This window comes from Ictalurus punctatus, chromosome 14 (genome assembly GCF_001660625.3).
Source record: "Ictalurus punctatus breed USDA103 chromosome 14, Coco_2.0, whole genome shotgun sequence".
Lineage (NCBI taxonomy): Eukaryota > Metazoa > Chordata > Actinopteri > Siluriformes > Ictaluridae > Ictalurus > Ictalurus punctatus.
In genome coordinates, this window is record NC_030429.2 from 1,262,501 (window position 1) to 1,288,728 (window position 26,228).

Below are 26,228 nucleotides of genomic sequence, written 5' to 3' on the forward strand. Positions count from 1 at the left end.
ACAGATGAGAAAACAATCATGATTTTATTTTTTATATTTCCTCATCCCTCCAAATTTAACTTCTGGTTATGTCACCTCCAGCGCAGCACAGCACACCACGTGCTTCTGGAACGTTTTAGACGCGAGTGTGACTCGAGTCGAGAGTCGATGCAGCGTCTACCAGGAGATTTTAGAGCACTTCATGCTTCCGTCTGCTGACGAGCTTTATGGAGGTGCTGATTTCCTTCTCCAGCAGGACTCTGCACCTGCCCACAGCGCCAAAACTTCTAGTAACTGGTTTGTGATCTTGGTGTTACCGTGCTCGATCGTCCAGCCGACTCGCCTGACCCGAACCCCATAGAGAGTCTACGAGAGACACCAGACCCGACAATACAGACGAGCTGAACGCCGCTATCAAAGCGACCTGGACCTCCAGAACACCTCAGCAGCGCCACAGGCTGATCGCCTCCACGCCACGCCGCACTGATGCAGTCATTCCTGCACAAGGATTAAAACCCCGACCGAGTATCAGCGCATAAATGAACACACTGTTCACAAGGTCCACATTTCTGTATTATAAATTCTTCATTCGAATATTTTGAGATAATGTCCGCTTGATGTCCGTGAGCTGTAACCCGTAATCATCGAGATTAAAACGAAACAAAGACTCGGATTATTTCACTTTATGTCATGAATCTAGAAAATCTGAGTCACACTTTCTGAATGAAATGAAGGGGGGGAGCTATTCAACAATCTTCCAGTTTTTTGAGATGCGCCTGTCTGAGCAGGCGTCGGGTATTTCTGTCAGTCGTTCTGTTCTCCTGTGGAGTCCGTGCAGGAAAATTGAACATCATATTGGCCATCAGAGTCCCTGTAAATGTAAGGAGCTCCTTTTCGTTCTAACTCGCCGTACAGCGATCAGATTTCGTCCTGTCCGACCGGAGACACGTGTACACGCGTGTGGTTAAAATCTTATCAGGACACAGTGCGGATACAGGTCGCACGAAATGACGCCATGTAAATGGGGTCTTTTTTTCTTTTTTTTTTTAATGTTTTGGTGGCCCGAACTTCTGTATTCAGCAGAGCTTATAAAAAAATACACGCCATTGTGAGACGGCGAGAGAGGAAACTTGGATACGAATCGAATGAATGCGTCACGCCTGACTGGCGTGGTGCCGGGACAATAGCCGTCTGACCGGTCATGTGGACGTGTGAGAATGACGCTGTATTAGAAGGAATATTTAACTGACCGAACATCTCGAGGACGGTTTCGATCCTGCTTCCTCATACCCTCTGAACTGTGTGTGAGTGTGTGTGTGTGTGAGTGTGTGAGTGTGTGTGTGTGTGTGTGTGTGTGTGTGTGTGCGCGTCTCGGCATGGCCTCTGTGTTACAGTATGTTCCCACACACACGCTGTGTAAAGACTGGCTCTGAACAACACATGATCAATAATTTACACTGGAGACCTGGAGGCTTCTACAGTGTCTGTGCAGAAACAAAGACGATCGAGAGAGAGAGAGAGAGAGAGAGAGAGAGAGAGGCCTTCACTGACAGGAAGTCGTGCACGACAAGTCACTACAGTTACTAATAATATAATCCAGCTCTGAAACTGTTACTGAAGCTAGAGATGACACGTTTTCATTTCTGATCTGATACCTTGAGGATCTTCTGCTCGCGATACTCATCCCGTATTCTCGTCTTTAATCGCTTTAGGAAAGGTTCGAAATGTTGTTGTTTTTTAAACTCTGTGTGAAAGAGTTCGACTGTGAATTCCTTCAGTCACTTGTACTGTAAATATAATAACCATAAAGTATAACTTTGATTAAAAAATACGTTTCTTTTCCGAATCCAATTCCAGTGCCGTTTGTTCTAGGATCCGATATCCAGCATGGTTTCTCTCTGACGTCCGATCCGCCATTTTTACTATTTTAATTGTTTTTTCCTGTTATCAGTGCGATCTCTCTCTCTCTCTCTCTCTCTCTCTCTCTCTCTCTCTCTCTCTCTCTCTCTCTCTCTCTCTCTCTAACCAGACAGCTTTATCTGAAGCATGTGACTGTCATTTACGGATGTTCCCTCCAGAATTATCGGCACCCTTCCTGAAAATGAACCATTATATTAAAACGATAACGCAGGCACACTTTCATGTATAGTATCTCAAACACAAAAAGTAATAGCTCCCACCGTACTAAAAAAAACAACAGCAAATGATCCCTTCAGATGAATAGAATTTTTGGCACCTGCCCTAGAGTCTACCTGTAATGACCGACAATCCTTCTGAAGCAGGATTACTTGGTCACCTTGTGCTACCTCCTTGTGGCAGGTGTGTGTGTGTGTGTGTGTGTGTGTGTGTGTGTGTGTTCTGTGAACGCTCAGACTAAAGAACTGTACAGGCTGTTTTATTTGACGGATTTGTGAATGTGCCCTGAGTTTGAGATGAAACGCCGACGTGGCCTGTGGTGTAGGAACACGTCGTGCACACTTGTACGTGTGTGAGAGGAAGCTGCAGCTGTGGAGCAGGATGCTTATCTCGTCCGCCGTGCTGAGCAGAGCAACTTCTGTGGAATTTACACTATAAACATCTCCAAGCGCATCGTTTAAGAGTGTCACGTGTTCGGCCTTTTTGCGATCAGTCACCGTACGAGGCGATCCCGACGAGATCACGGCAGAATTCTGTGACGGGGACACGGTGTTCTCCGTGTCAGTTTATACGATGAAGATCCTACGATTAAAGGAAATTCTGTCATACTGGCTGCACAGGAAAGCACATTTCATAATGGTTCTTGCATGTTAATTAGCTGGTTACACACCTGAAGCTGTAATCTATCCTTTATTTCTTTTGTCCGGTTTTGTCCTGTTGGGATGGAACTGTTCTTTTAAAACCCAAATGTTTTATTTACATTTTTCTATCCCCTCTACCTCTACAGTCCATTTTAAATGTCTCCGCCTATAACTCCAGTGATTGCAGCAGTGGTAGCTTTGGCCTTACATGCAACACTCCAAAGTCCAAACACCAAAGACCACCTGTGTGAGGTTGTGACACCAGCAAACAGCTTCCGCTTCATTTTCTTCTTCTTTTAAAATGAAGCATTGTATGTTTATCAGCAGTGGTAGTACGCATGTTTTCATGCTTGTGTTTACTGCTAACAAAATGATATGGGGTTATAACGGGTGTTAGTGGTTCTGTCATAATCATACTCCACGCTAGGTTTTAAGCTGCAAGCTCTACAGTAGCTATGACTCAAGGACATGGACTTAACTCTTCATCCCTTTTCTTACAGCTTGTAAATAATTCACAACTGCATTCCTTACACACTCATCTGCTTCTTGTACAGAAGTGTATTATTATTATTATTATTATTATTATTATTATTATTATTATTATTATTATTATTGCAGTTGTAGTAGTGTGAACATTTCATCTCTGTGTAAGTTCGTCACCGTGGTGTCTCTCTCTCTCTCTCTCTCTCTCTCTCTCTCTCTCTCTCTCTCTCTCTCTCTCTCTCTCTCTCTAGGTTTGCTAAGAACCTATCCCCAGATAAGATCAACCTGAGCACGTTGAAGGGGGAGGGTCAGCTGACCAATCTGGAGCTGGATGAGGAGGTGCTGCAGAACATGCTGGATCTGCCCACGTGGCTGGCCATCAACAAGGTCTTCTGCAACAAGGCCACGATCCGGGTGAGAAGTAGCTCCACTGCACTTACTGTATCGCCCCATGTCGGCCTCATATCGGCACGGCCTATAGCCCCGTGTCAGCACGGTGTCAGCACGGTGTATATAGCCCCATATCAACACAGTGTCAGCACAGTGTATTGAGACCCATATCAGCACGGTGTCAGCACAGTGTATATAGCCCCATATCAACACGGTGTAAGCACAGTGTATAGAGCCCCATATCAACACGGTGTAAGCACAGTGTATAGAGCCCCATATCAACACAGTGTATAGAGCCCCATATCAACACAGTGTCCGCACAGTGTATAGAGCCCCATATCAGCACGGTGTCAGCACAGTGTATAGAGCCCCATATCAACACAGTGTCCGCACAGTGTATATAGCCCCATATCAACACGGTGTCAGCACAGTGTATATGACCCCATATCAACACCGTGTATACACTGTATCAACCTATATACACTGTATCAGCACAGTGTATATAGCCCCATATCAGCACGGTGTCAGCACAGTGTATATAGCCCCATATCAGCACAGTGTCAGCACAGTGTATATGACCCCATATCAACACCGTGTCCCATATAAGATCCCCATATCAGCACAGTGTCAGCACAGTGTATAGAGCCCCATATCAACACAGTGTCAGCACAGTGTATAGAGCCCCATATCAACACAGTGTATATAGCCCCATATCAGCACGGTGTCAGCACAGTGTATAGAGCCCCATATCAACACAGTGTCAGCACAGTGTATAAGATCCCCATATCAGCACAGTGTCAGCACAGTGTATAGAGCCCCATATCAACACAGTGTCAGCACAGTGTATAGAGCCCCATATCAGCACAGTGTATAGAGCCCCATATCAGCACAGTGTATAGAGCCCCATATCAGCACAGTGTATAGAGCCCCATATCAGCACAGTGTATAGAGCCCCATATCAACACAGTGTATAGAGCCCCATATCAGCACGGTGTCAGCACAGTGTATAGAGCCCTATTTCAACACAGTGTCAGCACAGTGTATAGAGCCCTATTTCAACACAGTGTCAGCACAGTGTATAGAGCCCATATCAGCACGGTGTCAGCACAGTGTATATAGCCCCATATCAGCACAGTGTATAGAGCCCCATATCAGCACAGTGTCAGCACGGTGTATATAGCCCCATATCAACATGATGTCAGAACAGTGTATAGAGACCCATGTCAGCACAGTGTATATAGCCCCATATCAGCACGGTGTCAGCACAGTGTATAGAGCCCCATATCAACACACTGTCAGCACAGTGTATAGAGCCCCATATCAGCACAGTGTCAGCACAGTGTATATAGCCCCATATCAGTACAGTGTATATAGCCCCATATCAGCACAGTGTCAGCACAGTGTATAGAGCCCCATATCAGCACAGTGTATATAGCCCCATATCAGCACAGTGTATATAGCCCCATATCAACACGGTGTCAGCACAGTGTATATAGCCCCATATCAGCACAGTGTCAGCACAGTGTATAGAGCCCCATATCAGCACAGTGTATAGAGCCCCATATCAGCACAGTGTATAGAGCCCCATATCAGCACAGTGTATATAGCCCCATATCAACACGGTGTCAGCACAGTGTATAGAGCCCCATATCAACACAGTGTATAGAGCCCCATATCAGCACGGTGTCAGCACAGTGTATAGAGCCCATATCAGCACGGTGTCAGCACAGTGTATAGAGCCCCATATCAGCACAGTGTCAGCACGGTGTATATAGCCCCATATCAACATGATGTCAGAACAGTGTATAGAGACCCATGTCAGCACAGTGTATATAGCCCCATATCAGCACAGTGTCAGCACAGTGTATAGAGCCCCATATCAACACACTGTCAGCACAGTGTATAGAGCCCCATATCAGCACAGTGTCAGCACAGTGTATAGAGCCCCATATCAGCACAGTGTATATAGCCCCATATCAGCACGGTGTCAGCACAGTGTATATAGCCCCATATCAACACAGTGTCAGCACAGTGTATAGAGCCCCATATCAGCACAGTGTCAGCACAGTGTATAGAGCCCCATATAAGCACAGTGTCAGCACAGTGTATAGAGCCCCATATCAGCACTGTGTCAGCACAGTGTATAGAGCCCCATATCAGCACAGTGTCAGCACAGTGTATAGAGCCCCATATCAGCACAGTGTATAGAGCCCCATATCAGCACAGTGTCAGCACAGTGTATAGAGCCCCATATCAGCACAGTGTATATAGCCCCATATCAGCACGGTGTCAGCACAGTGTATAGAGCCCCATATCAACACAGTGTCAGCACAGTGTATAGAGCCCCATGTCAGCACAGTGTATATAGCCCCATATCAACATGATGTCAGCACAGTGTATAGAGACCCATGTCAACACAGTGTATATAGCCCCATATCAGCACGGTGTCAGCACAGTGTATAGAGCCCCATATCAACACAGTGTATAGAGCCCCATATCAGCACGGTGTCAGCACAGTGTATAGAGCCCCATATCAACACAGTGTATAGAGCCCCATATCAACACAGTGTAAGCATGGTGTTTAGAGCCCCATATCAACATGGTGTCGGCACACTATATATAGCCCCATATCAGCACAGTGTCAGCACAGTGTATAGAGCCCCATATCATCACCGTGTCAGCACAGTGTATATAGCCCCATATCAACACAGTGTATAGAGCCCCATATCAACACGGTGTCAGCACAGTGTATATAGCCCCATATCAACACAGTGTATATAGCCCTGTGTCAGCACGGTGTCAGCACAGTGTATAGAACCCCATATCAACACAGTGTCAGCACAGTGTATAGAGCCCCATATCAACATGGTGTCGGCACACTATATATAGCCCCATATCAGCACAGTGTCAGCACAGTGTATAGAGCCCCATATCAGCACAGTGTATAGAGCCCCATATCAGCACAGTGTCAGTACAGTGTATAGAGCCCCATATCAGCACAGTGTCAGCACAGTGTATAGGGCCCCGTATCAACACGGTGTCAGCACAGTGTATAGGGCCCCGTATCAACACGGTGTCAGCACAGTGTATAGAGCCCCATATCAACACAGTGTCAGCACAGTGTATAGAGCCCCATATCAGCAGTGTGTCAGCACAGTGTATAGAGCCCCATATCAGCACAGTGTATAGAGCCCCATATCAACATGGTGTCAGCACAGTGTATATAGCCCCATATCAACATGGTGTCAGCACAGTGTATAGAGCCCCATATCAACATGGTGTCAGCACAGTGTATAGAGCCCCATATCAGCACAGTGTCAGCACAGTGTATAGAGCCCCATATCAGCACAGTGTCAGCACAGTGTATAGAGCCCCATATAAGCACAGTGTCAGCACAGTGTATAGAGCCCCATATCAGCACAGTGTCAGCACAGTGTATAGAGCCCCATATCAGCACAGTGTCAGCACAGTGTATAGAGCCCCATATCAGCACAGTGTATAGAGCCCCATATCAGCACAGTGTCAGCACAGTGTATAGAGCCCCATATCAGCACAGTGTATATAGCCCCATATCAGCACGGTGTCAGCACAGTGTATAGAGCCCCATATCAACACAGTGTCAGCACAGTGTATAGAGCCCCATGTCAGCACAGTGTATATAGCCCCATATCAACATGATGTCAGCACAGTGTATAGAGACCCATGTCAACACAGTGTATATAGCCCCATATCAGCACGGTGTCAGCACAGTGTATAGAGCCCCATATCAACACACTGTCAGCACAGTGTATAGAGCCCCGTATCAGCACAGTGTCAGCACAGTGTATAGAGCCCCATATCAGCACAGTGTATATAGCCCCATATCAACACAGTGTATAGAGCCCCATATCAACACGGTGTCAGCACAGTGTATATAGCCCCATATCAACACAGTGTATATAGCCCCGTATCAGCACGGTGTCAGCACAGTGTATAGAACCCCATATCAGCACAGTGTATATAGCCCCGTATCAGCACGGTGTCAGCACGGTGTCAGCACAGTGTATAGAGCCCCATATCAGCACAGTGTATAGAGCCCCATATCAGCACAGTGTATAGAGCCCCATATCAGCACAGTGTATATAGCCCCATATCAACACGGTGTCAGCACAGTGTATAGAGCCCCATATCAACACAGTGTATAGAGCCCCATATCAGCACGGTGTCAGCACAGTGTATAGAGCCCATATCAGCACGGTGTCAGCACAGTGTATAGAGCCCCATATCAGCACAGTGTCAGCACGGTGTATATAGCCCCATATCAACATGATGTCAGAACAGTGTATAGAGACCCATGTCAGCACAGTGTATATAGCCCCATATCAGCACAGTGTCAGCACAGTGTATAGAGCCCCATATCAACACACTGTCAGCACAGTGTATAGAGCCCCATATCAGCACAGTGTCAGCACAGTGTATAGAGCCCCATATCAGCACAGTGTATATAGCCCCATATCAGCACGGTGTCAGCACAGTGTATATAGCCCCATATCAACACAGTGTCAGCACAGTGTATAGAGCCCCATATCAGCACAGTGTCAGCACAGTGTATAGAGCCCCATATCAGCACAGTGTCAGCACAGTGTATAGAGCCCCATATAAGCACAGTGTCAGCACAGTGTATAGAGCCCCATATCAGCACTGTGTCAGCACAGTGTATAGAGCCCCATATCAGCACAGTGTCAGCACAGTGTATAGAGCCCCATATCAGCACAGTGTATAGAGCCCCATATCAGCACAGTGTCAGCACAGTGTATAGAGCCCCATATCAGCACAGTGTATATAGCCCCATATCAGCACGGTGTCAGCACAGTGTATAGAGCCCCATATCAACACAGTGTCAGCACAGTGTATAGAGCCCCATGTCAGCACAGTGTATATAGCCCCATATCAACATGATGTCAGCACAGTGTATAGAGACCCATGTCAACACAGTGTATATAGCCCCATATCAGCACGGTGTCAGCACAGTGTATAGAGCCCCATATCAACACAGTGTATAGAGCCCCATATCAGCACGGTGTCAGCACAGTGTATAGAGCCCCATATCAACACAGTGTATAGAGCCCCATATCAACACAGTGTAAGCATGGTGTTTAGAGCCCCATATCAACATGGTGTCGGCACACTATATATAGCCCCATATCAGCACAGTGTCAGCACAGTGTATAGAGCCCCATATCATCACCGTGTCAGCACAGTGTATATAGCCCCATATCAACACAGTGTATAGAGCCCCATATCAACACGGTGTCAGCACAGTGTATATAGCCCCATATCAACACAGTGTATATAGCCCTGTGTCAGCACGGTGTCAGCACAGTGTATAGAACCCCATATCAACACAGTGTCAGCACAGTGTATAGAGCCCCATATCAACATGGTGTCGGCACACTATATATAGCCCCATATCAGCACAGTGTCAGCACAGTGTATAGAGCCCCATATCAGCACAGTGTATAGAGCCCCATATCAGCACAGTGTCAGTACAGTGTATAGAGCCCCATATCAGCACAGTGTCAGCACAGTGTATAGGGCCCCGTATCAACACGGTGTCAGCACAGTGTATAGGGCCCCGTATCAACACGGTGTCAGCACAGTGTATAGAGCCCCATATCAACACAGTGTCAGCACAGTGTATAGAGCCCCATATCAGCAGTGTGTCAGCACAGTGTATAGAGCCCCATATCAGCACAGTGTATAGAGCCCCATATCAACATGGTGTCAGCACAGTGTATATAGCCCCATATCAACATGGTGTCAGCACAGTGTATAGAGCCCCATATCAACATGGTGTCAGCACAGTGTATAGAGCCCCATATCAGCACAGTGTCAGCACAGTGTATAGAGCCCCATATCAGCACAGTGTCAGCACAGTGTATAGAGCCCCATATAAGCACAGTGTCAGCACAGTGTATAGAGCCCCATATCAGCACAGTGTCAGCACAGTGTATAGAGCCCCATATCAGCACAGTGTCAGCACAGTGTATAGAGCCCCATATCAGCACAGTGTATAGAGCCCCATATCAGCACAGTGTCAGCACAGTGTATAGAGCCCCATATCAGCACAGTGTATATAGCCCCATATCAGCACGGTGTCAGCACAGTGTATAGAGCCCCATATCAACACAGTGTCAGCACAGTGTATAGAGCCCCATGTCAGCACAGTGTATATAGCCCCATATCAACATGATGTCAGCACAGTGTATAGAGACCCATGTCAACACAGTGTATATAGCCCCATATCAGCACGGTGTCAGCACAGTGTATAGAGCCCCATATCAACACACTGTCAGCACAGTGTATAGAGCCCCGTATCAGCACAGTGTCAGCACAGTGTATAGAGCCCCATATCAGCACAGTGTATATAGCCCCATATCAACACAGTGTATAGAGCCCCATATCAACACGGTGTCAGCACAGTGTATATAGCCCCATATCAACACAGTGTATATAGCCCCGTATCAGCACGGTGTCAGCACAGTGTATAGAACCCCATATCAGCACAGTGTATATAGCCCCGTATCAGCACGGTGTCAGCACGGTGTCAGCACAGTGTATAGAGCCCCATATCAACACAGTGTCAGCACAGTATATAGAGCCCCATATCAGCACAGTGTCAGCACAGTTTATATGACCCCATATCATCACCGTGTCCGCACAGCGTATAGAGCCCCATATCAACACAGTGTATATAGCCCCATATCAACACGGTGTCAGCACAGTGTATAGAGCCCCATATCAACACAGTGTATATAGCCCCATATCAGCACAGTGTCAGCACAGTGTATAGAGCCCCATATCAACACAGTGTATATAGCCCCATATCAGCACGGTGTCAGCACAGTGTATAGAGCCCCATATCAACACAGTGTCAGCACAGTGTATAGAGCCCCATATCAACACAGTGTATATAGCCCTATATCAGCACAGTGTCAACACAGTGTATATAACCCCATATCAGCATGCTGTCAGCACAGTGTATAGAGCCCCATATCAACATAGTGTCAGCACAGTGTATAGAGCCCCATATCAGCACGGTGTCAGCACAGTGTATATAGCCCCATATCAGCACAGTGTATAGAGCCCCATATCAGCACAGTGTCAGCACAGTGTATAGATTCCCATATCAGCACAGTGTATAGAGCCCCATATCAACACAGTGTATATAGCCCCATATCAACACGGTGTCAGCACAGTGTATAGAGCCCCATATCATCACAGTGTATAGAGCCCCATATCAACATGGTGTCAGCACAGTGTATAGAGCCCCATATCAACACAGTGTCAGCACAGTATATATAGCCCCATATCAGCACGGTGTCAGCACAGTGTATAGAGCCCCATATCAACATGGTGTCTGCATACTATATATAGCCCCAAATCAGCACAGTGTCAGCACAGTGTATATGACCCCATATCAACACAGTGTCGGCACACTATATATAGCCCCATATCAACACGATCAACACGGTGTCAGCACAGTGTATATAGCCCCATATCAACAGTGTCAGCACAGTATATAGCTCTATATCAGCACAGTGTCAGCAGGGTGTATAGAGCCCCATATCAACACGGTGTCAGCACAGTGTATAGAGCCCCATATCAACATGGTGTCGGCACACTATATATAGCCCCTTATCAGCACAGTGTCAGCAGGGTGTATATAGCCCCTTATCAGCACGGTGTCAGCACAGTGTATAGAGCCCCATATCAGCACAGTGTCAGCACAGTGTATAGAGCCCCATATCAGCACAGTGTCAGCACAGTGTATAGAGCCTCATATCAGCACGGTGTCAGCACAGTGTATATAGCCCCATGTCAACAGAGTGTCGGCACACTATATATAGCCCCATATCTACACGATCAACACTGTGTCAGCACAGTGTATATAGCCCCATATTAACAATGTCAGCGCAGTGTATATAACCCCATATCAACACAGTGTCAGCAGGGTGTATATAGCCCCATATCAGCACAGTGTCAGCACAGTGTGTAGAGCCCCATATCAACACGGTGTCAGCACAGTGTATATATCCCTATATTAACATGGTGTCAGCTGTGTCAGCACAATGTATAATGCCCCATATTAGCACGGTGTCAGCGCAGTGTATAACACAGTTTCACAGACACAGTATCAGCACTTTATCAGCCCTATTTCCAGCCCATATCAGCAACCGTATCGTCTTCATGTCAGCACTGTATCATCCTTAAATCGTCCCTCATATCAGCACTGAATTATACTGGCTGTGTGCAGTACTCAAAACTGATGTAGCATTTTATTCCTTTCCTATTTTTCCTTATTCTTTCATTCTTTTTTTCTTTTCCACTTCTATCTTTTTCTGTTTCATTGTATAATAAATCTTCAACAGTGTGGGTGTGTGTGGGCGGGTGTGTGTAGGTGTGTGCCTGGTGTCTGTCTCTTCTGTTGTTAAGGTGATTTCCTTTCAGAGGACACATTTTAGCAAAAACTCAAGTCAAATATGAAGTCCTCTAAAATTCTGTGTTTTCAGTCATCTTGTCACTCGTCTGTATGAGCATTGCTTAAACAAAGCCACCAAACAGCTGTAACGTTACTCAGATAGCAAGAATATTGTGAAGGGATAATAAGTGTAGTGTGTACACACACACACACACACACACACACACACACACACACACACACACACACACACACACACACACACTGACGCAGTGAGTCACACCAGGGTTTGGCGTGGTATTAAGGCCCAGTTAGTGTGTAGCTGTGGTATTAAGCCCTGAATCATGAGCAGGTTTTTTCCCCTCCTACAGCAAAGGTGCTGGACCAGTTTGGTGTGGTTACATTCCCAAACACACCAGCTTGTTAGCTGTGTTAAAACACACAGAGTGTGTGTTTAAAGATGATGTTCTTATCTTCTTAATCCTAAGAATAAACCAGAATGAATGCCTGTGCACATCTTATATTTTTTTCTGCCAGGTACTGATTCAGCCAGGTTTGTTTGGTATTCAACACAAACCCTATAAAAAAATTTAAAAAAAGAAACATGGTGTAGAAAGAAAAAGAACTCCACAAACAGACTCTCGATCAACATCTGCTGATGTTGGACTCCAGATGTGGTGTAGATTGGTGCTGAGATTTCACACAGAAGGCAAAGCCACAGTTGTATGAGAAGTTTTCTTAGTTTGTTGTGTTTGATTTTAAATGGTTAAATTAAGTAAGTGTGTGTGTGTGTGTGTGTGTGTGTGTGTGTGTGTGTGTGTGTGTGTGTGTGTTTTCAACCAGATCCCATGGACCAAGCTGAAAACACATCCTATAGCCCTGGTAAGTGTTACCACTCACTTCACCTACTATACCTGGTGTCCTTTCTGTAGAGTAACGCTTCTTCTTCTTTTATTTTGTTTTATTCTTCTTATTTATTTATTATTTTTTTTAAACAAGACACACTTTTAAAAGTTCTGTAGTAAAGATAAAAGCTGCAGTTTGTATCTGGCCTATTTACACAGTACATACACTAAGCTTGAGATATTTTGTGAGGTCTTTAATTAATAATAATTAATAGGTTCAACTGTCTTTCAGTCACTGGACAAAGTTGTGATGGAAATGAGTACCTGTGATGAGCCACGCCCACCTAATGGACCCTCTCCTATTGCAACAGCCTCAGGTCAAAGGTCAGTATTGCTTCCTTCACACCTGAAGGATGTTCCTCATCTTTGGCTTTTATTTTCTTATGTGTGTGTGTGTGTGTGTGTGTGTGTGTGTGTGTGTGTATATTTATATATATATATATATATATATATATATATATCTTTTGCTCCTTTCCTCTGTTTCAGTGAGTATGGTTTTGCCGAGAAGGTAGTTGAGGGCATTTCTCTTTCTGTGAATTCCATCGTTATCCGGATCAGTGCCAAGGCCTTCAATGCATCGTTCGAGCTCTCGCAGCTGCAGGTCTACAGCGTAAACACCAGCTGGGTGACCGGCGACCTGCGCTACACGCGCATCCAGGACCCTGCCCGTGGAGAGGTGTACACCCGTTCAAATATAAACACATGGGAGTGCATGGAGGTGTGTGTGTGTACTCAGATTCAGTGTGTGTTGTGGTGTAGATCCTGACCTTTAAGGAGGTTAGCTGGCAGATGATCCGCATTGAGGCTGATGCCATCCAGAGCTCCGAACACGAGGTGCTCAGCGCCCCTATCCGTCTCATCACCAATCAGTCTAAGATCAGAGTCACGCTTAAGAGGAGGGTAAGAGCTTTCTCCCTGTTATTTTACACTCACTGTCCACTTTATTAGGAACACCTGTGCGTTCATGAGGTTATCTAATCAGCCAATCATGTGGCAGTGCGCAACGTGATAAAATCATGTGGATACAGGTCAAGAGCTTCAGTTAAAAAGACAGCAGTGGGTTACTGGGGGTGTTCATGCTTTCGCGTACATGTTGTATAAAGTCCAGGATGTGCAATGCAAAAGGTTGCCAGGCTTCAACAGTTGTAGGCTACATGCAACAAATGTATTTTTTGTCCAGGGATCTCTGCTTTATTTCCCAGCAAATCACACATAAAGCGGTGTCTGCTTCAATATACCCTGCGTTCTGTCTAGCACGCATTCCTTGCTGTGTTTTCTGATCAGATGAAGGACTGCCACGTTGTGGCGTCTAAACTGATCCTGATCTTGGACGACCTGCTGTGGGTGCTGACGGATTCGCAGCTCAAAGCCATGGTGCAGTACGCCAAGTCTCTGAGCGAGGCCATGGAGAAGTCAGCACTGCAGAGGAAGAGCATGGCTCCTGACTCTTCTCAGGTACGTGTTGTCCTTGTGTTCGTCTTCTCTCCTTGCACTTGCAGTGCTAATAGAAAATATCTTCTGTAAGAAAGTTACCGTGTGTGTGTGTGTGTGTGTGTTAGGCAACCACAGCCCCCATCTCTGCACAGCAGGTACACACACAGCAGGCCTCAGCCGCAACGGACCCAAGTGCCTCTATGGCTCAACTCTTCAATGCCTTCAATGTGTGTGAAACCTCCCACCACCTGCAGATTACACACCTCGACTTGCACATCTGTGACGACATCCACGCCAAGGACAGAGGTACCGCACACCAGCAGAGCGAACGAAATGCATCCAATACTTTGTCCTCCAAATGTCTAGCAGGTCATAGCATCTCTCTCTCTCTCTCTCTCTCTCTCTCTCAGGGATTGGTAAGAGGATTCAAGGCGGGGCCATGCAGCTCTCGTTCAGTTCCATCACCGTAGACTACTATCCGTTCCACAGAGCAGGTATAAACGTATGAAACAGGCTTGTGCGTTGTAACGGTATTATCATCCCTACACCATATTACATTCCCACAGTATCCACTCATGTTTCTGAATAATGACACGTAGTAAACAGAAAGTGATTAAATACACTGTTTTTTTTTTTTTTTTTTTTTTTTTGGGGGGGGTTCTTATTTTTATTTATTTTTTTTTACTGGTTCTCTCAACAAAGAAAATGTTGCCATCTGATCATCTGATGACAACTGTGTATTTCTACAGCCTCACTTCAGGTCTAGACCATTAAATCGTTTAGCAGAATTTTTCAATGGAAGTTGGGGAAAATCGATATCACACAAGTCTAGCGTTAAAAAATATTTTTACAACAGTATCCTAACTGAGGATTCACCAGTAAGAAGTCGCTCTGATTGACTGATGAATTTTTCTTTCCGTAGGCGAGACCTGTCAGCACTGGATGCACTACAGTGACGCCACAAAGACCCGTGAAGGCTGGGTTCATTCACTGTTGGAAGAATATAGATCTAACATGGAAATGCTGAAAAATGTCATCAGCGGACAATCGCAGTGCTCCCCTCAACATGGTGAGATTTCCTGTCTCTCTGATTGGCTGTTGATTTTAAAAACTGCTTTCGAGGTCGCTGCTAAGTTAAATTCGTGTCATCCTTTTTCACCCGTCGGTTCATCATTGAGACCGTGGATCTCGTTTATCAAAGTGTGCTCAGAACAAGCCACCATTGTGCAGAAGGAAATTGGCATTCATCACACGTGTGTACAAACAGCTCTATGGAACGTTGATCAAGTCCAGACGTTATAAAATGCTCTGCTCACAGCCTCGTACGTTTACATAAAGAAACAACCCAAAACCCTAGACAAGATGTCTTCTGTTCAAACGTTTTCTGACCGAGATCAACTAGAACTGCGCTGGTCAAGCGACAGTGACTGATGAGCCACTCATCACTCTCGGAAAAAAGTTTCCTGCGGTCTTTAAAGACAAAGCTGCGTGAGCTAAACCTTCACGCACGACATTATTATAATCACTCTTTAGATCTGTATTTCGTATGATTTTGGTTTACAGTCCCCTCAGAAACTATTGGAACGGCAAGGCCAATTCCTTTTTTTTGTTATTATTTTTGCTGTAGAGTGATGACATTTGGGTTTGAGATCAAATGATGAATATGAGACGAGTTTAGAATTCCAGCGTTTATTTCCTGGTATTTATATATAGATATCACATTGTGTATCAGACCACCCAATTTGTAGGTGAGCAAAAATATTGGAACTTGTGACTGACAGGTGTTTCTTGTTACCCAGGTCTGTCTTGTTAGTGATTTGTTTAAGCAATAAATAGCTCCGAACATGTACTCTTGGTTTGAGACTTCAGTTTCACCTGTGAAGACTGCATTTGTTGTTAAAAAGGATAAACCAACATGAAGACATGATGATTGCACAGACATTGGGTATAACCAGTATGACCATTTGGAATGTCCTGAAAAAGAAAGAAACCACTGGTGTACGAACAACCGGACGTGGAACAGGTTGGTCAAGGAAAACAACAGCAGCTGATGACAGAACCATTGTGAGAGCTGTGAAGAAAAACCCAAAAACATCAGTCCGTGACCTCACCAACAACCTCCACAGGGCAGGGGTGAAGGTTTCACAATCCACCGTTCGAAGAAGACGTCGAGAGCAGAAATATCGAGGCCAAACAACAAGATGCAAGCCTCTCATCAGCAGTAAGAATCCGAAAACCAGACTGGAATTCACAAAGAAATACAGAACCGAGTTTATCCGCTACCAAAGTGACGGAACGGCCAAAGTGTGGAGAAGGAAAGGATCTGCTCATGATGCAGAACGTACAAGCTGATCTGTGAAACATGGTGGAGGTAGTGTCACGGCTGCTTCTGGAACATTCTCACTAGTCTTTATTAGTGATGAACTCATGATGGAGCAGCAGAATGAATTCAGAAGCTTACAGGAACATTTTGTCGACAGTTTACAGAGAAACGCGTCCGAATTAATCAGGAGGAACTTCATCATGCAGCAAGACAACGATCCAAATCACACTTCCACCTCAACACAGGACTTCATCAGGGGGGAAAGTGGAAGGTTCTAGACTGGACCAGTCAATCACCAGACCTTCACAAACCCGACTGAGCAGCATCTCACCTCCTGAAGAGGAGACTGAAGGGAGAAACCCCCCGAAACAAACAATAACTGAAAGAATCTGCGGGAAAATCCTGGAAAAGCTCCACAAAAGAAGAAACCAACAGTTTGGTGACGTCAGTGAGTCGCAGGTTTGATGCAGTTATTTCAAAGCAAGGGATACGCGACCAAATATTAAGTGTTATTTACTTTCATGAACTTTAAGATTGATCTGTGCCTATACGTTTGTATAAATTGACCACTCAATTTATAGTCAAGCAGAACGTTTAATGTTCTATGGCTTATGCTGTTGAACACGTCTAGATGTAAATACCAGGAAGTAAAATCTGACATCCTAAACTCTCGTCTCATATCCATCCTTTCATCTCGAACCCACATGTCTTTGGTGTACAGCACGAACAAATGAATTGGCCTTGCCTTCCCGACCGTTCTGGAAGGGACTGTACAATTATTCTACACTGTGCATCATAGTCAGCATTACTCATAATCAGTTTGTACTTTACTGCCACACGGGGCTTCTGGTCTGACACATGGTCACAGTGTATGCACATCCTCATGAACAAGAACAACTTGATGAAACGTGTATATACACAGCGTATGCAGAAAAGTATGCGTTCGCGTGGCTGATAAATGATACACCGGGACACGTTTATTCGACGCCCACTAGACCTGCATGGTGTTCCTGCCAGTGGTTTGTTTATGGAAGGGCTGTTTTTGAGTAGCTGGTAATAATCCACCAATGAGGATCCAGTATGTACTCATGCACTTGATTTCATGTCGTTTAATAGTTATTCTTGTCGTTAATTCGGATCAATTCAAATGAATTTGTAAAGCACATTTAATAATAGACATTGCCAAAAAGTAGCTTTATAGAAATCGTGATATAGATTAATCCGAAAGATATTATAATATATAAGATATGATGGATCTTTAGTGAGCAAGACAGAGATGGTGTGAAGGAAAAACTCTCTGAAATGACTTTGAAGACACGCGATGGATGGCATCTCTCACGATCTCTCGTTGTTGTCGGCCCTGCCGCTGACGTGTTCGGAAATGAAACGCATTGCAGCATGAGCTGCACGCTCATGAACGCTTGTCTCATAAGGGTAGCAAGGGACTCCAAATCATTACAGTACAGAGGTGTAGAACATTCGAGGAAAACGGTACGGAGTGTGTTGAAAGGATATTCGTTTTGAGCATTTTGTGAAGAAGAGTGCTGGGATGAATCGTTATGATTATTACGAGCCTGAACAGCAGGACTTGGTACCATCAACCGGGGTTACCAAAGCCCTTTTTGCACCGAGCCCAGACTGTAAGGAGGATCTGCCAATAGCACTTCACCTGGTTGAGTTTTCTGCTGAGAACCCCAGATCAGAAATCCAGAAAGTAAAGGCTCAGTCCACTTTTTGGACAGGTGTACTCACCATGTTGCATGCTGGCTAAGCCTATATTTACCAGATGAAACTGGGTGCCTTGTGAGGTAGCCAGGAACTTGCTGGGATTATGACGGGATTATGACCTGGACACACGTCTACAGTACACACTGAGCAGCATTTGCTAATATGTCCATCCCAGTGATTTTGTGGGAAATCAGTGTTTCAGTGTAAAATCTTTAAGGTTGTTTGTGTTTTTTGACCTTATGAAATACTGTATTAATCTTCATGGCCCCTTTAAACGGAGTTCGCACAGGTCCTTGAAGTGCTTAAAAGTGCTCGAATTAGCTTTTTTTTCTGGAAAATCTGAAATTATTCTTTCGGAAGAAGGTGGTAGTAGAAGGCGGGCTCAGTCCTGGGGCTCAGACTGGGAGACGGCGGAGAATCTGGTTGAGATGAGAATGCTGACCAAGCTCTCAGTCATCGGGCCTGAACCCACTCACTCTCTCCATGCTGAAAGCCATGCTCCGCCTCAGTGCAGAAGGGAGCGCTTTCACAGGTCCTTCCTCCCGGCAACCGTCAGACTGTATAGTTATTTTCCTGCGCAGATTTTTACACTTTTCTCAGGCCAGAGTGACATTTCTGCACACTATTATAACCTGCACATGACTGTACACCTGGTGCAATAAAGTAGTCATATAAAACTTTAGTGTGAGTTGAAAAAGTTAGGTATATCTATAAAGAAAGTTAATATCTTTTCTTCAGAAATTTCCTCAAAATTTGTCACAATGTTTGGATGGAAAAGAGTGGCCAATAGTAATGGGTTGTGTGTCCCCATAGAGGAGCTGAGTGCTGGCGTAGTAGTTAGGCAGCTGGACTCTGGTGCTGAAGCTTGGGATCCATTCCCACACTGCTGCTGGTGCCTGGAGCCAGGTACCTCTCTGGTGTGCATTTGGGGTGCCACATACACACACAGAGATGTGCACATGGCTGTGTGTGTGTGAGACGTCACATTTCTTTCTGTGTTTTTTTTTATTGCAGGCAAAATCTCTACCAGCACTAGTACTTCCTTCTCCCCACCACCCAACCCCAAGGCTCAGCTCATGTCTAGCTCCATCGTACTGCGCCTGGCTGACTTCAGTATTTACCAGGTGAGTGGACAGCAGGCACACACACGGAGTAGAGGTGCATATAGAGCCATACACACTCAGAAAAAAAGAAATATAGTTTGTTACTATATATAGATATAGATATATGTTGGGTCCAAAAGTCTGATTTCCATTTCATTGAAAATCTGGGATTTTTATTTATTTTTTTAAAATTTAAAATTGGAAATAAACTTTTAAATGAATTTTGACAATTCTACAACAAAAAAAGGAAATGTGCAACACCTTGACCTAGAAATTGCACAATATCTTGAATAGTCACTATTTAAATTGAAGCAAATTTGTGGTCTCAACCGTGTTAACTCCTACTACACAAGGTCAGACAAAAGGCACCTGTGATGGGGTGGGATATATTTATTAGACAGCAAGTGAACAGTCGGTTCTCAAAGTTGATGTGTTTGAAACAGGAAAAATGGGCAAGAGTAAGGAACTGAGCAACTTCGACAAGGGCCAGATTGTGACGTCTAGACGACTGGGTCAGAACATCTCCAAAATGGCAGGTCATGTGAGGTGGTCCTGGTATGCAGGGGTTAGTACTTACTAAAAGTGGTCCAAGGAAGGACAACCGGTGAACCAGCGACAGGGTCATGGGTGCCCACGGCTCATTGATGCACGTTGGGAGTAAAAGCTAGCCCGTCTGTTCAGATCCCACAGAAGCTGTACTGTAGTATGGATTGCTGAAAAGGTGCATTGCAGCTTGCTGTGTATGGAGCTGCGTAGTCACAGTCCGGTCAGAGTGCCCATGTCCACCACCGAAATACTCACGTTCTGATGCACGTGAGCATCAGAACTAGACCATGGAGCAATGGAAGAAAATGGCCTAGTCTGATGAATCACATTTTCTTTTACATCATGTGGATAGCAGGGTGCGTGTGTCGCTTATCTGGGGAAGGAAGGACACCAGGATGCACCGTGGGAAGAAGGGAAAGCAGCGGAGGCAGTGTGATGCTCTGGGCAATGTTCTCCTTGGGTCCTGACATTCATGCGGATGTTACTTTGACACGTACCACCTACTTAAACATTGTTACAGACCAAGTAGACACCTTTATGGCAACAGTATTCCCCAAATGCAGTGGCCTCTTTCAGCAGGATAACGCTCCCTGACACACTGCAGAAACTGATCAGGAACATGACAAAAAGTTCAAGGTGTTGACTCGACATCCAAATTTTCCAGATCTCAATCCGATCCAGCGTCTGTGGGATGTTCTGGACAAACAAGTCTGATCCATGGAGGCCCCACCTCACAACTTACAGGACTTAAAGGATCTGCTCATAATGTCACAGCACACCTTCAGAGGTCATGTGGAGTCCATGCCTCGACGGGTCAGAGCTGTTTTGGCGGGACAAGGGGGACCTACACAATATTAGAATGTTATGGCTTATCGGTGTATGTACTATAGGCTTTCTTCAACTTTAAATGTTGTCTATCTTGGCAGTTTTCTCTCAGAAACAACAAAGATAAAAAACCGTGAAGATATTTTGAAGTATCAGTATTACCCAAGTTGAATGTTGCAGAATATCTTATAACTGAGTATCATCAGATGTGTATTCCCCCGAACACACCTTCTGAATCCAGCTGTTGTTGATCTTTTTCAGGTGTCAACAGCGGATCAGCGGCGCTCCTCTCCTAAGGCTATGATATCCTGTAATAAAAAGACCCTGTACCTGCCACAGGAGATGCCCGCTATCCATCTGGAATTCACAGAATATTACTTCCCTGATGGAAAGGACTACCCCAGTAAGACTACATTCCACCTGCTTGTAGCTGTTTGTGAGGATTAGTCCTAGGAACACCACTGGTATTAATTAATACTATGATGAATACAGTATTGGGGACACCCCATTAAAATTACACTACCCTTGGTGAAGTTAGGACTACTTCAGCAAGACATCTAGCACTGATGGCTGCAAATGAAGAAAAATCTCCTTTAATAAGACTACATTACTGGTAACGGTTACACCATCCCTGCACCTGTGCCCTGCTTAAGCACTTTGGAAATTGTTTAATTTAACGTTTAGGTTTGGAATGCAAGCATATTTTAAAAAACTGAGCTGAAAGCTTTTGTATTCACGAGAAAGGAAGCAGTTTCTGGTGCTACACGGTTTGTATGAGGTGTAAATATTTGTACTTATTGTTAGTGTAACCCCAGATTTAACATGCCAGTTATGCTGTGAAAAAAGTGTGTGTGTGTGTGTGTGTGTGTATTTTGCAGTTCCCTGCCCTAACCTATATGTGCAGCTGAATGCCCTGCAACTAGTCGTGGATGCACAAAGCCTGGTGTGGCTCAACCTGTTTGCTCTGGATTTGCGCCACAGCCTGGTCCAGTTCATGGAGCTCTATAAGCTCAATGACTCCCAAAAACCCGATGAGCACATTGACATCCGAGTAGACGGTCTCATGCTAAAGGTAGAAAAATCTGCTTTTCATAAGCTCACTTTCTGACCCCTACAAAGTTAAAATTTGTGTTCATTAAATCCGTGCCCTTCTCTTAACTACCACTACTAGTTGATTACTAGTCGTAATACCACCACTGAACTTCTCGTATTAATCTAGAAGATATTTTTCCATTTCTCCAGTAGCCTTTATATAATAATTCTGGTAGAAACCGAGTGTGATGAATGTGTCCACTGGTCTTGGCTTTCTTCTGTTAGATATTTGAAATGAACTGCATGATTGAAAACCTTTGAGTCACACCATGTCAACATTTCTTGTACATGTACTCATCTGCCTGTGTCTGTGTATATGTGTGCACAGTTGGTGATTCCTGGTGACCAGAATCAGTTAGAGCCAGACCAGCCCTGCTCCATTTCGGTGCAGACATCTGAAATGGTGGCCACGAACACACGACACTCGCCTGGCTGCTCCCGCTCTGACCTTGAGGCTCTGCTGCAGGCTTTCCGAGAGCAGGCCTTCTTCACCTCCTCCACGTCCTCCTCATTTCCTGTGCTTCACCCAGTCTTCCAACGGCATGCACATGAAAGGGACACATGCCTGCATGATGTCTACCGTGGTCTGGCACCTCCTGCCCTCAGCACTGATGCCCTCAGGACACCAGCAGCCACCGATCTGTGGGCCCTACGCTTCACCCAATTCTGGGTGGACTACGAGGGTCCCCGAAGCCACCGGCCCACGCCGTGTGTTGATTCCTTCCCGCTCACCCTGTGGCTGTGCCAGCCTGCCCGCTATCTTCAGCACCAGCAGAGACCAAAGGCAGCAGCAGGCACAGGGACAGTGCCAGTGCCAACTGATGTCAGTGGTCGACTGCAAAGGAAAAAACTGTTGAAGGAGTATTACAGCACCGAGATGCTGGGTAACCAACCAACCAATGGCCTGCACAAGCCTTTCTCTCTGGATGGACTGAATGCTGCTGACTCTTCCTCTGTCGCCTCTTCCTCTTCTTCATCCACTGGAGATGCGGACATGCAGGTGTTGGTACATGTACAGAAGCTGCTGAGTGTGCAAGCTAGCCATAGCCAGTATGTGTTTCTGCTTAAACTGCAGCAAACACTGAATTCCCTGCAGCGCAAACTGCAGCAGGACCTGCAGCAGCACGGCCTGGCACATCAAGGTACTGGACGGACGTTTGGTGCGTGTGTGGGCCTCCTGGTGAAAAGTGCTGAGGTCGCACTTATGCTGAAGCCCGTGCCTACAGCTGATGCAGACAGCAGCCCTCTGGGTTCTGAGCTCTCGCCGTCTGGGAGCAGAGCCACGCTGGAAGTTGGCAGTGAGGCAGGAGACAGCACAGCAGGCACAGCCAAACTCACCTGTCCTGTTGAGCAGCTGCTGCTGTGTGTAGACACAGAGGTACAGAGCCAGAGTGCTCCACCTCTCCTGCCTCTTTCAGCATCCTCCCAAACTGAGAAGAAAGGTTCTATTGAGGAGAAAAATGCATGGTCAGGCCCAGAGAGTGAGGCTTCACTTGGCAGGACTGTGGCAGTGGACTCCATGGGCGAGCCAATGTCTAGGGACTGGAATGACAAGAGCCAGGGAGCTAGACTACCTCAGTCTATGTCCAGGTAACGTCTAGAATCAAAGCATTGAGTTAGATATTGATGTCCTGTGTTCTTTTCTTGCACTTCTGAGGGTACATTCTTCATAAATGACCATGGGGTCCAAAATACCGAGTCCACAACCAAAAACTGGGGCTGGTCAGCAGTGCAACCGTGTGAAACAATAAAAAAAACATCTTGTTTGCTCAGATTGAGCAGTAGTAAAGATATTGTATAGCCGAGTGTAGTGTTAGTCATTAAGAGATTACACAAATATTTTTTATAAAACAAAGAGCATTATGAAATGAAGAGAGCATACTGTATAATGATCGTGAATCTCATATGACAGATAACTTGTCTCCGTTGTGCATTATATGTATTTTTGAATAGGAAAGTAATTTATTAACGATAGAAATGAAAATACTTCTCGGTAGTGGCAATTGTAGATGAAGTAATCCGTTTTGGATAAAGGTGCTTGCCTGATGAATGGAATTAAATATAGTAGACTCTGGATTTTGGGCAAGGTAGATTAACCTGGGAAGTAAAAAGCACAAGAAAAGTTATTGCATGAATGCTTAAAGGTCAATTTACATAGTTAAAAATGGAAAAAGAACTTGGTCCCTGATTATAAAAGTTAAAAGGAATGTTGTGAGTAATGGCATGTTTGGTTTGTACACCTCAGAACCACACACCCACCACCTGACACCTGACGGCTGGGGAACCGTGCAGCCTGTTGCCCAATTGTCAATGAGGTCAGAGGGCTGGTGATGTCCGAATAATTCAGTACATACCTACAATAATATCCAGCCAGCCTCAGAAACTGCTTTACATTATTATTTTTTGGTCTTGGGTCTCAGGCAGGCCATAATTGCTGCTGTCTTACCACTGTGGAGACCATGACCCAAGTAGAAACCCAGATACCATAACTGCACCCACTGAATTGCACACTTCTTTATGTTTTCTGTGAGTCCTGTGTGTCTCAAGGATCTTGGGACAGCCCTCAGATGTTTAATGGGTAACAGATGTTTCATGTGGGCATATGCAGCGTGAGGACGGAAGATTCTGTCCATGAGTTGTTGAAACATAGCTGGGGCTCCAAACATCCAGTTTTTTCAAAAGACATTGGCATCTAGGGGCTCTGCCAATATCTTGGTCAAATCCGGTGTCAAATAAAAGTGAGCTGTGCCTAACAGATCAAGCATTGGGTAAGCAGCAATTTAGACACCGCCTTTCTAAACTTTTCTAAAGTCCCAGAACTGGACAGTTCGTCCGCCTTCAGAACTAGGACGACGGGGATGGACCAGTCACTGTGGGATTCCTCGGTTGCACCCATATTGAGCATAGCTTTGAGCTCCTCCCAAACCACTAAACAGTAGAGGTGACCAAGCAACCCCACCCCCAGAGAGTGATGTGCAAAGACACATCAGTAAACTCTTATTGCAACTGGGCAATCTCTGCTGTCTGGGACGTCGAGGCGTGGTCTCCACAGGGTGGATTGAGATACGTATTTCGGGTACACCTCCGGTTCCAGTCCCTCTCTTTCGGGAGTCACTGTCACCAAATCCACAGGCACTGCCTCTCTCTATGGTTTTGAGTGGTTGAGGTGGTATATTTGTAATGTATCACCAATGTAATGCAGTTGTAATTTACAACCTGACGTGGGTAATAATACGAGCACGTTATCTCCCAGTGAAAACTCGTGTAGTCGAGCTCCTCTATTAAACATCTGGGATCGGCATTCTTGAGTCTGTAGCAAATTGACAGTTGTGTGGAGTTTTGCTCCCAGGTCAAGAACATAAGGATTTTATTGTATTTTCTCTCTCTGAAGGTTCCTCCTTCCGATTTCTTCAGTTGATGTCTAAGATCTCGTATAGTAATCCATATGGGGGGAAAACCCCATGGAGGCTCGTGGAACCTGTCAGATTGCAAACAATAGGAATTTGAACCAGTTATCACAACAAGCGTCATTGTGCAAAAACTTACGAATCATTTTGAAGCGTTTTGAACAAATCTCTGGACCAGTTCATCTGTTTAGTAAACATTTAGCTTAACAATTGGTTAAAAAAAAATTATTTCCCAATAATTCTTACAGTCCACAAAGTCCACATGGCGTGAATGTAGTGCTTGGTTGGTCAGAATCTCTTTTGGGATCGTGACGCAGGAGATCACTTGGAAGAGCGCCTCCACAACAGGCACTGCTTCTGGATATTGTGTTGTGGAATCCACTAGAACGAACATGAAGAGATGAGCTTGTGCACTCTGTTTTAATGGCCTGATGAGGTCCATACCAATTCTTTCGAAGGGGACCTCAGATATTGGAAGAGGACTTTTGGGGTGGCCGGAGGATTCACCAGCTGGCATTTGCAGCATGCTGCATACCATCTATGTACATTGCTGTACATGGCTAGGCAGTAGAAACAGGCCGGAGATGGTTTAGTGGATTAGACCCTGAAGGGTGAAAGGGAGATGTGTACACGAACTAGGAAATAGGGGGAGCATTTTTCTGCAGCTCCTCGCTACCAACAATTGTGTAGTCTCTCCCTTTGTTTAAGTGTCTTGCCTCACTCAATATAACCTATCCTTGATAAAAGAACGATATGACTAGCATAGTACAAACCC

General features: G+C 45.3%; 1 protein-coding gene across 2 annotated transcripts in view; it reads left to right on the forward strand.

Moving 5' to 3' along the window:
- bltp3b (bridge-like lipid transfer protein family member 3B) overlaps positions 1-26,228 on the forward strand; it is a 41,832-nt gene that overhangs the window by 4,058 nt on the left and 11,546 nt on the right. For both annotated transcript variants that reach the window (XM_053685663.1, XM_053685662.1), the window contains exons 2-14: positions 3,491-3,653; positions 12,934-12,972; positions 13,228-13,319; positions 13,482-13,671; positions 13,755-13,895; positions 14,280-14,450; positions 14,555-14,735; positions 14,840-14,923; positions 15,352-15,498; positions 19,495-19,604; positions 21,216-21,357; positions 21,833-22,026; positions 22,375-23,636. In XM_053685663.1, the coding sequence (XP_053541638.1) occupies positions 3,491-3,653; positions 12,934-12,972; positions 13,228-13,319; positions 13,482-13,671; positions 13,755-13,895; positions 14,280-14,450; positions 14,555-14,735; positions 14,840-14,923; positions 15,352-15,498; positions 19,495-19,604; positions 21,216-21,357; positions 21,833-22,026; positions 22,375-23,636 (2,916 nt within the window). The remainder of the gene's footprint in view (positions 1-3,490; positions 3,654-12,933; positions 12,973-13,227; positions 13,320-13,481; positions 13,672-13,754; positions 13,896-14,279; positions 14,451-14,554; positions 14,736-14,839; positions 14,924-15,351; positions 15,499-19,494; positions 19,605-21,215; positions 21,358-21,832; positions 22,027-22,374; positions 23,637-26,228) is intronic.